The sequence below is a fragment of the Furipterus horrens genome, unplaced genomic scaffold (genome assembly GCF_987537825.1).
Source record: "Furipterus horrens unplaced genomic scaffold, mFurHor1.1.pri manual_scaffold_21, whole genome shotgun sequence".
NCBI classification, from domain to species: domain Eukaryota; kingdom Metazoa; phylum Chordata; class Mammalia; order Chiroptera; family Furipteridae; genus Furipterus; species Furipterus horrens.
In genome coordinates, this window is record NW_028327191.1 from 1,182,786 (window position 1) to 1,197,110 (window position 14,325).

Sequence of the window (14,325 nt, forward strand, 5' to 3'; positions counted from 1 at the left end):
CTTCAAATGTTTTCACTTTCAAAAAGAACCAAGAAAGGTGTTACATAACCACCGACACTGCACTGCTGCCCAGAGTCACGGCCTCCTGCTCCTCATTCTCCTGGGGACCAGGAAGGACGGGAGCTGCATGCTTCTGTCCTCCCAGCCTTGAGGTCGTAGGGTAACGTGACTTTCTTCCCCAGCCCAGTCCCAGTGTTCCGGCTCCATTTATTAATGACAAATTAATGAGTGGCAAATGCAGCCCAGCGATGTGCCTGCACACTTGGAGACACCAGGACAGGGTGAGCGGCAGGCCTTCCTGGGTGACGGGACTCTGCCACTCCCGCAGGCCCAGAGACTCTGCAGAGCTCGGAGCATGTGGGGAGGGGACCCACGGACGAGGGTCAGGGCAGCAGAGCAGAGGCCAGCCGAGCTGAGCCAGGGTTGAGAGGGAGTATCCCCAGGACCGGCAGCAGCCGGCACAGCGGGCTGGGTGCGGAGGAGCGCAGGACTGGCCTGAGGGCCGTGCAGGGGAACCTGCCCCGACAGTGCTCAGGGTACACTGCGGCTTGGGGCTGCTGGAGCGCACCGCTCCTGGGGTCTATGGATAGGCACAACGCACAAGCTCCTTCCCAGCTCATTTCCATGCACGGCACACCTGCCCTGAGATGGGTCGCACCTTCCCCGCCTGCTGGCCCTCCCTCTCTCCTTCCCTCCCTCCCAGAGGCGGAGGCAGCCTGGTGCAGAGCTCACTCTGGAAGGAGCTGGACAGGTGCCCCAACCACACTTCCTTCTGGTTCCTGGGACTGGCTCCCCACCCAGGGCAGTGGGGTCTCCTGCGGTCTGGTGGCAGCGGACTACCCCGAAGCCTGCCAGGCCACTCCCAAAGGACGTGCTGGGCCCAAGTCCCCTTAACAGAACAGAGGTGTGTAGTCTGGGACACTTCATTGTGACAGCAACAAGACAGAGCCTGCCCAGAACTGCACCGGCCTGTCCGGCCCCATCCCTGCCCTGCGCCTCTGCACACGGTGCTCCTCCCGCCTCACGGAGCAGATGTCGGGTGCTTCAGGCTGTATATGTCCTCTGTACCGGCTCTGCCCACCCAGGCCTGCTTCCTCCTTGGCCTTGAGCCCCGGCATTCCTTCCTGCAGCACGGGCCACCCCAGGTTCAACCCATGTATGCGTCCCTGTCCTGTGAGAACAGGCTTCCGGAAGCCAGGGCTTTACCTGGGCTATCTTGGGGTTCCCAGAGCTCAGCACAGGGCCCTCCAGAGCAGCTGCCGCCCCGAGCCTGCCCCAAACGTGCGCGTCGATGAACAAACGTAGGAACAAACAAACAATGATGAAACGTCTTCACGTCTCTTCCTGAAACACCTGAGAAGAACGGGGCGGTCTAACTTGGAGAAGCGAACCCAAGCCTCGAAGTCAAGCTCCCGAGAGGCAGATGCCACCAGGGTGGAACAGCAGCACCCCATCCAGCCCCTAACCCCCCTGCTGGAGAGGTGGGTTCAGTGGGAGGGAGGAAGAGCGTAAACAGGGAAACACAAACGGCACAGACCAGGGGGAGAGCTGACGTCTGATTAGCTGTCTCTCTTCCCAGTGACACCCCATGCGGGCCCTATTCATCACCCCCAGGGCCAGAAGCCACAGCAATGAGGATCCAGGGAGCTGGAAAAAGATGAGAGAACCTCAGAACATGTAGCCGATCAGCCCAGCACGCAGACAACAGCGAGAACCCACGGCCGCGAAACCAAAGCCAGGGGCGACGGGATGTACACCGTGGTGGCCCCGCTTCCCTGCCCTCACCCTCAGAGGTCCAGACCCTCTTAGTGGGCAGTGGTCTAGTCTCTGCCCCTTGGTGACCCCTGAGGAGCAGGACTCCCGCTCAGGTGCCCCGAGGGACTGGCACCCGTGACACTGCACGGGCGACTGTTGGCACCGCAACAAACATGGATGCTAAGCCCTGGGCTGAAACCCAAACACCACAGCCACCGCCCGACTCCGTGGTGAGCGACACAGATGAAGGCACTAAGCCAGACGTTTAACCGTTTATCTGATGGCAGATGTCATCCGAGGCTGGGCGCACTCCTGTCTGTCTTTCCGTCCACGGCACCTGCCCAGGAGACTTGCAGGGCCTACGCACGACTGAGCTAAACGCCGAGCAGCACTGGTTGGGCAGGCAGCTCGGGGAGGGGGGCGTGTGGGCTCCGGGGCCCCGCTCAGCGGGCTCCACGCCAGTGCCCTGGGCCTTGGCTGTGAGGCAGGAAGGGCGCGAGGGCTGCTGGAGACCAGCAGGACCTCAGAGCAGTTCTGACTGAGGCCACTAAAGCTGCCTGATGCTTCTGAGACACCTCTGGTCTGTGCTTTATTTGAATGCTCATTTTGCACTATGTACCAGGTACTATCCTGGCTGGTTTAGCTCAGTGGATTGAGCGTCGGCCTGCGAGCTAAGTGTCGCTGGTTCGATCTTCCAGTCAGGGCACATCAGAGAAGGAAAACTCTGACTCCAAAAAACCTCCGCTGCCTTGCGGCATACCTATTCAGGGGAAAGGCTAAGGGAGTAAACCCCGACAGAAAATCCGGAGCCGGAGTCCCTAAGGCGGTTTGACGTTGTAGTCAACACCGGCAACTCCTGCGGCGCACCTGAAGCCAAGCTGTATTGACTCCGTCTTTCCCTTGGACCCTTCAGCTGCGAAGAGAGGGGGGGTCTGCTGCATGGGCAACAGCAGACCCTCCATATCACCCTGCCCAGGCTCTGTAGCTTCAGCTTCACTGGAGAGGACACTCCAGCGTCATCGCAAGATGTCGATTCAACACGGGAGGAGACAGATACCGTGTCACTCCCAGTCGGACTGCACAGCCATTCTCGGCGGTGCAGATAGACTCTTAAGAAGCTACACCATCGTCTCTCGAGACGGACGGCTGCCGACGGACCAGGTACTATTCTAAGTACTTGGGATACAGAAACAACACGGGGAGGAAGACCTGTGCCCCCAGGGCTGACACCAGTAAGGGCAGGGAGGGCAGGCGCGCGATGCCAGTTGGAAGGACGCTGGCTGCTAGTGCGTAGGAGAGCCGCGCAGCTGTAAACGTGAGGCCCGGGCAGGCCTCTCTCGGGAAGAGAGGTGAGCAGAGACCGCGGGGGGGGCGGCGCAGTCAGCCCGCTCTGGGCCTGCCGCTCCTGTTCTCTGGGGCCCTGAGAGGCGTGGGGCCAGGAAGGGGGCGGCACAGGCTGTTCACCTTTTAACAGAAGGCTCGCTGGGGCCCAGAACCCCACCCATGGGGCGCTCAGTCTCTGCCGGGGGGCAATGTCCCAGAGCCAAGTCCGCTGCTCTTGGGCTCCACGCCTCACCAGCTAGGAGCCAGCGGCGGGTCAGCCTGCGCTCCTGCGCCTGCGCCAAGTAGCCGTTCTCACCAGTACCTGCCAGGCGCCCTGCCCTACACCTGCTATCTGCTGGACTCTGCCAACAACCCAGAATGACATGTTACTACCATGCTCTCTGTGGGAAACTCAAGGTCACGAAACTGGAGCCTGGAGACCAGGCTGCCCGAGGCACCTTTAGACAGGGCTCTGCCATCTGCGTGGACCAAGTCCCAAGAGGCCCTGCTTAGGAAGGAAACCCAGGATGCGCCAGCCTTCCCGGCCATGCGGACCTTGCTTCGGGGAACCGTGGGGCAGGCTCAGCAGCTCCGCCCGCCCTGCTCTCCAGCATGCTGGCTCCCCTCCTGGAGTCTGGCCCAAACATGGAGAAAGGGTTCGGCCCCCAGCCACACCCTTCTACCTGTCCCCCACCTTCCCCACCTCATCGCTCCCCGGCTCCTCCTCCTGTGCTTCCCCTTCCCCAGGGATACCAGGCCAGCCTGAGGCCTTGCCTGAGCTTTCTGACCCCAGGACCACAATGCTGCCGAGACACTTCACCCTCAGTCTCATCCGTGCCCAGCTGCCACACGGCCACCAGCCCTGAAGAAGTATCACCTCTGCCTGTGTTCTAGTCCCTCAAGGCGGCAAGCCAGAGACCAACTGGCAAAGCTGCTGGACTGGGCCCTCCTCCCTGAGCATAAGGACGCGCGGCTTCCACTCTCAGGGAGCCGCCCCGGGACCCACCTGCACACCGGCCCGGACCCCTGGAAGCCGTGCCCGTCACTCCGCAGGGCTCCTGTCAAGAGCAAGTGCTTCACTTCCCTCGTTAAAGGATCTCATGGTCAACTATGAATGAACAAACGTGAAAAATCCAAATAAAAACCCAACAACAAAAAACCCCAAAAGCACAGTCCAAAGCGCCGATCCAGGCCCCTCCGGACCCCTGGCCACCGGAGCCTGCGGCCTGTGCTCTGCGTGGGTCTCCCCGCGGAGCCGGGAGGACGGCCTGCACACCAGCACGCCACCGAGGAATGGGCCTGGGTTCCCGACGTGCCTGGTCCCGACAGAGGCCCGTCAGCAGAACTGAAATATGAACCGCGTTTCCTGGACCGGGAAGGACGACGCTCCGCTTGCTGGGGGCGCAAAGCCAGCAGCTCCGGCCCGCCGGGCGCCGCGCCTCACTCACCTCACCTCTCTGGGGTTCCAGGGGAGTGAAGGAGGGGACAACAGCGCCTTGGCTTTGCTGCTGAGACGATTTTCAAGCGCTCTAGAATATTCCCTTTCAAAATTCATTGTATCCAGAGAACGCAGCATCTCAAGGGAGGGCCAGGGCCCCTTAGGAACGAGTGAGACTTCATGCTTGAACCTCAGCCAAGGAAACGGCCGTGCTGCCCCTAAAACCAAGCCGGCGCCCACCAGTAATAAAGCCTGCGATTCTGCCCACCCCGGGTGGCGCCTGTGCGTGGGTGGACGCTGGTCCGACAGACACATGCTCATCCCTCACTGCGCAGCGCCCAATCAGAGCGCAGGCAGATGACGACAGAGTAGCGACTGGAACCACCACCAACTCTGGTTTTACACGAAGAGTGGCCACTGCATCAGGCATGCGGTACACAAATCCCTCTGAAAGGAGCGTGACTCACTGTGGTCAGCTCGCCCTTGGGGACATAAGCAAGGAAAACCTGAAGTGTGTCCCAGGGGTAAAGACAGGAAGAACAGGCTGCAGCCACACCTGTGTGGGCAGAGTGCAGGTTCTGCAAGGGGACAACACAGGAGCTGCAGGAGAGGCGCAGAGAGGGGGGGTCTGGAGCAGGAAGCGAAGTGTCCCCAGGGAAAGGGAGGGGAAGGCACCTATTTATTTAATAAAAAAGGTTTGAAACGCTCACTAGGTGAAAACGACGTGCTGCACATAAGGTCGAAGGGCACTCCCCTTCTCCCAGCTCTGGGCGCCAAGGCCTGGGCTCCACCTCCCTCCCGGCTCCCTGTGCAGGGGGTGTCCAGGGCTTCGGGTGGTCCTCTCCTCTCCTCCAGAGAGCTCCTTCCCAGCTTTAAACAGAAACCAGCCACCTGCTGTGGGCTCCCAGGGTCTCCCCACTGTCTCCACCGGGTGTCGCAGCCTGGCCTCCCCCCACCCCCACCCAGCCTAACCCTCTCCACAGCAATCTGCACTGTTACCCCCATCCCCTGCTGTTCAGGCCAGAAACTGCCCAGCAGCCCTGGGCTTTCCAGCCCTCGCCCACATCCAACCCCAGAGCAAATGCATTGGACTCTCAGTTCAGATCATGTGCAGAACCCATCCACCTGTCTCAGCAGGCCAGCAGGAGCCTCCACGCTTGCCTGGCTTCTTCTCGCTCCCTATGGAAGCCACACCCGCTCGTCCCCAGCATTGCAGGGTCCCCTGGGAGCTCCCTGTCCGAGTGAGACGTGTGTCTGCAAGGCCCAGCTGGTGTCCGACCACATCACCCACCCCTCCACTCCAGCACACAGGTGTGCTCTGGCCTCAGGCGTCTGCTGGGGGCCTCCCTTGTAGCGCTGTCTCTGCTCAAGCACCGCCCCCCCCCCCCATCACCCCACTGAACACAGTACCTGGCCAAACCCCAGGACCTCTGGAATGCCTTACCCGGCGCTGTGATTTTTCCCATGGCTTCTACCACTTTGTTCCATAGCAGGTGCTTATTACTGCTGACTGACTGCCGTCCTGTTAGAACATAAGCTTTAAGAGACCAGGGGTCTTTGTTTTGTTCACGGACGTGTCTCAAACACGGAACAGTAAGTGTCTGTGACTGAGTGACTGTGCAGGCTTTCCTACTGTGTGACCAACAAGGAACCCAGAACCCAAGCAGCACACGATCGATGTGACGTTTCCCCATGAGAGTAAAGCACCAAACTGACGAGTTCATCACTTCTCAAATAACCAGGAAGGTGCTGGAGCAAAGCCGTCGGTTGAACCCACGTGCCGAATCACAGAAAATAAGAAAATTACATACTTCACGGAGAAGAAATCCTGAACCGTCCACACCTGCGGTCTGCACCAGGGGCACGGGCTCCGAGGCTGACTGAGGCTGCCGGCCTCTCCTGCGCCCTTCCTCCTCAGGTCACCAGGAGGGCCATCTTCTCCCTTTATGGCCTTCGGGGGAAAAAAGATGCTCGTAATCACAAGAGGTCAGGGTCCCCGCTAAGGACAACGTGGCCCCAGGCCTCATACACTTTTCAATTACTTTTGTTCAACTCGCAGGCGAAGGCAAAAACAGGTACTTTTAGTCACTGCCTTAATCTCAGTCTTAAATACAGTACTAGGAGACAATGCAAGGTTTTACTGAGAAAAAGTGAATTTTTAATTATCTTGTGAATCTACTTATAAAAACACACAAGCCATGTTCACAACTATAAATTTAAACCTTTTGCACTAAAAAAACACGAAACAACAAACACAAAACCACAGGCATGAACTGTAAACCTGTATTCATTATCAACTAGTCTTAAGGTTAATCCTTAGTAGTAGTTCAGTATTTTCCTCCTTGGCAATTTTAACGTTTTAGCACCAAATGCTCTCCCACAGAGGTGCTGCGAACAGCTCTGGCTGCCAGGCAGGGAGAGGCCTCCGCACGCACTGCCCCCGCCCACACGTGCGGCCCGCGGAGGTGGGGGTCACACGCTGACCTCAGGGCACTGGAAATAAGACAGAGGGCACACGTGTCACACAGCTTTAATGTAGTGCATTCGTAGAAAAAGGCCAGCGCGCGCTCCCCGGCGTGCTCGCGTCCTCGTGTTTAATGTCATGATTTAGAAGATGCAGACGTTATTGCCTAAGTAGGGTTCTATACATTTCCATCAGTGCTCGGGAAAACTGGAGACTGCTACTTTAATTTACACCATAATTACTGGGTTACAGCTTTAGCTCATTGGCAATTTTGGAAGCAATATTTTTGAAAGCTATGGATGTCCCCGATATCCGCTTGAAGCGGACGCCGTTCAGAGACAGTCTCGGCAGCTTGCACACCTCCATTTCCCATTGCACGAGGTTCTCGGCGTGCCCGTCGCCGTGGACACAGAAGAGTAGGAAGCGCTCTCTCTGCTCATAGTCGCAGTTGTTGGCGTCCAGGACTTTGCGGATTTCCCGCATCATGTCACCGGGGTCCATGGAACTAGTGGTTTTCATGCTCCAGGTAAAGCGCAGGGAACGAGGCTTTGCTTCTTTGTTTTCGTCCTTTTGCTCAGCAGATACGTTGCGACTGAAACCACAGTGGCAGTGTTAGCTTATCTGCACAGGAAAGCCACCCCTTCTACTCTAGCCAGCGCGCGACCTGCTCTCCCAACAGACTGAGAGCCGACACCCACTTTTCCTGCACAGGCTCCCACGTGGTTATCTGTTCCTTTTCTAAGGATTCGTCTATTTGCGTCCCCCAAAATCATACGCCACAGATGCAGAGAGTCTATCTACCTGGCTGTAAAGTCTCCACCAGTCACGACTTTCTAAAATTTAAAAAATAATTTGTTAGGTCAGGCAAGATGGGGGGGTGGAGCATGCTGAGCACATGGCAAGTACCCAGCTCGCCTCCTGTGAGGATCCTTTCTAACTCATCACAGCTCCACCGTCACTGTCACCCTGGATAACCGGTGACTCAGCACACCTGACGCTGCTTTCCCTGCAAATAGTCCCAGACATGGAGCGCACAGCTGTGGGGGGCGGGGCACTCTCTTAATCCGCTCTGCCCACCTCAGGACTTTTCCTTCTATTTTGTTAATTTAAACATCTAGTTTCAGTTAAAAAGAATTCTTGGATGACACTGTCTTACCACTGACACAGAAAAAGGAAATGTGAAGGTGTATTTGCTGCTGAGCACCAAGCCTATCCACCTGAATGCAAATGCTGTGGCCCCCACACTGCGAGGTGGTGCCACAGGGCGGCGAGGCAAGGTCCTCTCGGGAGCCCGGAAACAGGCCCCCATCACCTTCCTGTCCGAGGCACTCGACCGTTACTGACACAAACTGTTCCTCACGTTCCCTGTATGACACGTGGAGGTCTCAGGACAGGGATTACCTCCCTCTTGTGCATTAAAAACACCCAATACAGGGTGTTAGATACACTTAATCTTGTGGCAAATTCATCAGAGCTGAGGGTGGGCCACAGGTTTTACTGTGCACACAGCTCTCCCTGATGCCAACCTGCCAGTAGAATATTCCATTAGATTCACATCCACCAAAATTGCTTGGAAGCTTCCTATGTATAAAATGCTGTGTGAGGTACTGAACAGATAATGAATGAGCAGAAGCTCTCAGCTAAGCTGGGGTCAGGGGAGGGAAGACTGCCAGGCAAGGAAGCAGCAGTCGTCACCCCAAAAAGGTCAGGGCAGCGGCAGCCTGAGGGTCACAGGAGAGAGGTTGGGCCCACCTCAGGGAGGACTGCCGGGGAAGGCAGGGCGCGGGAAGGAGGAGATTCTGCCTGGAGGGGCACCTGGGAAGAGCTCCGAAGAACCTGCCATGGGGGGGCAGGGGGCACGCATCTCCGTGCATGCACGGGCGTGTCAGCAGAGGCCAGGAGGGGCTTGGGCGGCCCAGGCTACTTGGGGCTCGGCGCTCAGGCGCACAAAAGGCCTGCGTGGGGCACACGTGCCTGCTGCTGCCCCCTCCGCCGCCCCCACCTGCTGTGGGTGGGGAACAAGTGCAAGGCCGGAAGGGCGGGAGGGTGGGGGCAGCCACTCTGCTCTCAGCCTGGCATTCTCCCTCGGCTGGGGTGGGGGCTGCTGCTGAGGCCACACCGGGCCTCACCTGGACACGGGGACTCAGGCTCCCACTCAGGAAAGTCACAGGACCACAGCTGTTTGAGAGACCAGGAAGGGAGCCGATGGGTCAGTGCGGACCTGAAATAGCATGTGGCAATCACTACAAAGGGGCACAGGGATGGACCAACTACAGAGACGTGAGACCTGTGCCTAGCTGGGGACTCCTGTCCAAGTCCAAGCAATGACAGCTATACAAAATTCAAAGGCACTCGACTATGTAATCATTCTTTTAAGAGTCTAATTTGAAATGGAAATTCTAATCTTCTGCTTTCATGCCCGAGACTACAACTACACCCCAAGTCATTGGGGCGTCTGGAACAATGCCACCAAGTTCCAGACCTCAGTTCAGGTCATTAGGGCCCAGGCAGTGGGATGTATTTTAACACCCAAAGGCCCAGGTGAAGCCCAGGTAGGGCAGGACTAGGAGGCGGGCCCCAGGGCGGGGCAGCACTCATGTGTCCCAAGCTCAGAGTGTGGACCCACCAAGCAACCCACAGGACAGCATAAGAGAGCATCCCCTCTGCCAGTTTTTAATATAAAATGTATTTAAAAAATCGATTCCCTCACCTGGAGCCCTCATATCTCCCGTTCCTCTCATATTCAGTCGGAAGTCTCAAGGAGCAGAAGGCAGAGCAGAGAAGTGGGAGAGAGAACAGAGGTCTTACACAGCAGCACATGACGATGGCGCCGCCACAGCCCGCGTCCCGGGGGAGCTCAGGACCCCCCCCCCCCCCGCCCCCGGGGCCCAGCCGGCGCCCACAGGCCGAGCCGGCAGGCGGCGCACACCTGCTTCCCAGGCACCACAGGTACCCTGCCCGGCCCTGGCTGTGGAGCACACACAGCCTTCGACTGGAGGTGTCATTCTGACCTTTAAGTCACTCCCCCAAGTACAGTGGGTTTCCACAAAAGGGAAATGGATTTAGATGAGTTCAGTTACAAAAGTTCCTGCCCAGAGGGAACCAGGCAACTGGGAAAACCAATTCAGAGGCACCACAGAGTGGCGTTCCCCTCAGGAAGAAAGCCGTCTTCCCAGTCTGCCACGAGCTCCGGGCAGCAGAGCCCCTCCGTGAACCGCTGGCTTCCCCAGCATGGGGGACCGCAGCCTGGCCGGGAGGCCGAGGCCCAGTGCGGGCCCGGCGGCGGCTCTCCTGCCTCGCCATGTGCGTGCCAAGGCAGCGAGCAACATGTTCGGTCTCTGGACTGTCAGCATCAGAAACAGTCATCTAGAGGGAGTAACACTCACAGTAAATGCTTTCATTAAAAACAAGGCGTGCTTTCTTCAGGGGTTGCTGGAAAAGGGCTTTTAGATAAAATAGTAACGACACTCTAACTCTGAACACTTGCGAACGGTTCTGCTGCGCAGCTGCCCAAACCCAAACCTAATGCGGCTGTGCGGTCTGAGTGTCCTGCTTGTCTCCAGTACCAGAACGTTAGCCCGTTCTCTTGTCCCTTCAAAGTCTCTTGTTGATTCGACACCCCCACTTACCTCGGCCGCTTGCGCTAACGCTAACCGCGGGCGGGCGCCACTGCGCACCACGCGCTCAGACAGAAGCATGCCGAGTGCTATTAGTACGAAGGCACAGCACTGGGCGCTACGTGATTCTACCCAAGACAGACGCGCGGAGCATGCGTGGGCCACGCTGCCTCTAAAAACGCCCGATAGAGTTAATCTGTTTCTTTCCAGTTTCCTTTCAAAGAAATAAGTATTTAGTTCTCAGCGGAAAGTTTAGTGTTTTTAATAAAAACAAACAAACAAAAACACAGCAACAGGGCTAGAAAGCCAAACCTGAGGTTAATTGCAGGAGCCATTTTGAGGTGAGGAGTGAAAAAAAAAAGTGTAAATATAAATCCTACCTTTTGATAAACCTGAATGACATGTTTCTAAAAGAAATTAAGCCAAAAAAAATTAACAAAATTGACTTGTACAAATGAAATATAAAATCTAGTTAATTATAGAGAGAAAGAAAAACAACACATAAAAACAGGGCTCCTCTTCTTTCCAATGCACAATGAAAGTGGCATTTGTTGAAAAAGTAAACTTATTAGAGGTAATTGAGTATGCACTCTTTTAATTAGAAGTATTTAAAAATCTGTACTTGTAAGCAAAAACTTAGCAATGGACAATGACATTAGCTGTAATAAAATTTAAGGCTCTTTACATGGATATATTTTAAGGTAATGAAATCAACATCTTGTTTTAAATAAATGACTTAAGTCATTTGGAATAAACAAGTAATAACATGTGTCAATTTTCTTCAGAATATCTTATGAACAAAAATTTCACATTCTGATACAGAATTTAATGTTATAAAATGTTTGACCATTAAGAAAATCATTACTTACTTCAGGAAAATATTTAAACATTAACAATGGTTATAAATTACTTTTTAATAAAAAATAAGTCATTGGGTTTAAAATAAAGCAGACTTTTCACTGTCAATACTGAAATGAATGAAAATTACATGACAAGGTTCGCTGTTATGTTTTACTAATAAACTAAAAAAGTGGCATTTTAAAGAAGTGACTGCTCATCAGAACACTTTAGGGAGACGCCCAGGGCGTACTGAACAGAATCGAACCAAAGCAGCGCCAAACCACGGGCCCGGCTGGGGCGGGCACAAGCGCAGCGCTCCGGGGCAAGTGTGGCCTGAGCTCGTGGCACTAGCTCTAAAGCCCTGTTCTGTGGCCGCTCAGAGGAGGCAGGTGCATGTATTTGCTGACTGACCGAATTAACGGATCCCTGGATTTATTTTTCCTAATTTGGGATAACTTCGGCATTGCTTGAGACACTGACCAATTGAAAAAATACCTAACGACTCTAAGTAAACACCGACCTCTTCACAATCAGATCACAAGTGGTACACAGCAAGGAGAGAAGGTCACGCACTGAAAATATTTTGTAAATAATTAAGCACTATATCAAGGCAGTATTATTCAAAAGGTTGTTTTAGCTGAAAATGGACAAAAAGGCCTTTAAAACCTGTTTTCCTTCCTGAGGTTCCTGCCTGAGAAAGCCGGGGGTGCGGGTCCAGGGGCACAAGACTGCTCCCCCCACAGCCCCTTGAGGTGCGCAGGCCAGGAAGCTGTGGACCCAGGCGCACGCCTGGCTCCTGTGACCGCTCCCCACACCTCACAGCCTGGCCTGCAGGGCAGAGTGGGGCGCAGCCCAGCCCTCCGCCCACCACATGGGGCAGGTCTTGCCTGCGGGCCCCGCTCCCCGCTGGGAGGGCTGGGAGCTGCCGCTGACAAGGGCCGTGAGGGCCCCGGCTACTGCGAAGGAACCAGCCGCGTAGGAAGTGCCCACCCAGGGAGGCTACAGACCTCCACGGCAAACGTGCAGACAGAAGACCACCTTTGGGGAAGGAAAATGTGAACTAAAATGACCCCCACCCCCAGAAATTTTTCAACAAGAAACCTAAGTCTCAGATTTCAATTCAGATAGGTAAAATAAAACTTAATTAGAAAAGTGAGGGCAAGGACTCCTGCCTACAACAGTCCTGCAGTTTTTTTTAACAAGTTCAAAGCCTTTATTGAAGGATGTTCAGCAGGCAGGCTGAGTCCGAGGGGACTGCAGCCCAGAGCAGCAGGGTGTGTATGTGCTGCGGGGGGGTGCGGGGGGGGGGGGGCGGCTGGCGGGACTTTCAAAAGTCCACATGGAGCTAGTGACAGGCAAGCAGGCTCTGAAAACAGGGAAGCTGCTAAAATCTTTGTTACATGGGATAACCGCAGGGCCTAGGCAGTTACTGGGGGCAGCAGATTTATGGGGGGGTCTGTTGATATTAGGCCTGGACTTCTGTGGGGAGCACCAGTGAGGGGCTTTCGGGCCTTCTCTGGGGTCACAGACCTGGCTCAGCACTTGTTACAGGATCTTAAACATAAGCCTTAATCTTGCTGAACCTCATCTCCAGTTTCTTCCATAAAACTGGGTAATGTCTCCTTCACAGGGCAGACTGGAGATTACAGTGTGTGAGAGTGTGTGTGTTTACATATGTAAAATGAGTACATCTATACCTATAATTCCACAGACCTCTACTTATCTTAGCACATAGCTAGCATTCAATGAATGACAGCTGAAACTATTTTTATCAATGACAGTATTAAGATGAAAAAATAAAAATAAAAAGCACAAAGGAGACGATGAAATAAATGCAAGTGTTTTAACGGTGAGCCCACTACAGATGAAGTACAAGAGCACCAAGCTGACTGCGTGACTAGCCCTCGGCCAGGCCTGACTACTGTCCCCTCTGTGCTCAGGGCTTGAAGGGAGCCACCCCAGGTGAGAGTGAGCAGGGTCAGGGACTGACAACTGGGCCCCGTCTTCTACCACCCAAGTTCCAGAGGCAGCCTCCATTGCAGCCTCGTCCCCCCGGAAGGTGTAGGGGGACAGGGAGGCCTGGGCAGGCCGTGGGATGACACCAAAAGGGAGGAGTGGGCTAGTCTGCAGTCACCACTCTCCTTAGACCGAACTCCAAACCTGGCAAGACCCTTGGCACTACCTGCTCTTCTGCCCAGCCGGGACAGGGTGTCTTGGCAGAGGGGCCCAGAAGAGAGACTAAGAGGCTAGGCTGGGACCTCCTGAGTGCTCTGACCTCTAGGTGAGGCTCCTGGATGTCAGAAGTCCTCCCTCATCTGACATTCAACGTCCCGACAGCACACACCATCTGGGGACGCATTTTAATTTAACATGGACCCGTCTGAGTTTGAGATGGCTGACCTAAAATAGAATTACTGAAGGAATTAAGGAGACTGGCACTCAGCTTGCAGGCTAAACCTGGAAGGAGGCGTGACCCTGAGCAGCAGGCCAGTGGGCCCGCAGGAGCGCGGAGACGGCAAGGGCGCCAGCCCTTCCAGACTCCGAGCAGAGCCCGTGGTGCTGTCAGCGAGACGCACGTGATGACCGAGGGGTCTGTAACCGGCAGGCCTGCAGGGCACCTGAGACACACCAGTCCCCCACAAGGCTTCCTTTCAGTCTGCTCTGGGAATCCTGGACACGCAGCTCTCAGGTTTCCTGGGTGAGGTCCTGGCTAAAGGTGCCTTTCACTATGTGCTTACGGTACAAAGTGGCATCTTTTCTTTTTCCTCTTGTAGCAGCCAATGTTTCTAGGCTTTTGCAAACTAGCTAGACTATGGAAATAAAGTTAAAATACCTCAAGGGCCCCATAGAGATTTCCAGGGATTTCTCAAGGCCCCAAATCACAGCCT

At 55.2% G+C, this 14,325-nt stretch overlaps 1 protein-coding gene across 6 annotated transcripts in view; it reads right to left on the bottom strand.

Moving 5' to 3' along the window:
- Positions 1 to 7,030: 7,030 nt before the first annotated feature.
- The window catches only part of MARK3 (microtubule affinity regulating kinase 3), a 77,660-nt gene continuing 70,365 nt past the window's right edge, over positions 7,031 to 14,325 (bottom strand). For 2 of the 6 annotated variants that reach the window (XM_090265575.1, XM_090265573.1), the window contains exons 16-18: positions 10,978 to 11,004; positions 9,691 to 9,735; positions 7,031 to 7,572 (exon numbers count right to left, since the gene is read on the bottom strand). In XM_090265575.1, the coding sequence (XP_090121701.1) occupies positions 7,227 to 7,572; positions 9,691 to 9,735; positions 10,978 to 11,004 (418 nt within the window). In that variant the 3' untranslated portion in view covers positions 7,031 to 7,226. The remainder of the gene's footprint in view (positions 7,573 to 9,690; positions 9,736 to 10,977; positions 11,005 to 14,325) is intronic. The other 4 variants (XM_090265577.1, XM_090265574.1, XM_090265578.1 and 1 more) reach the window with 2 other exon arrangements.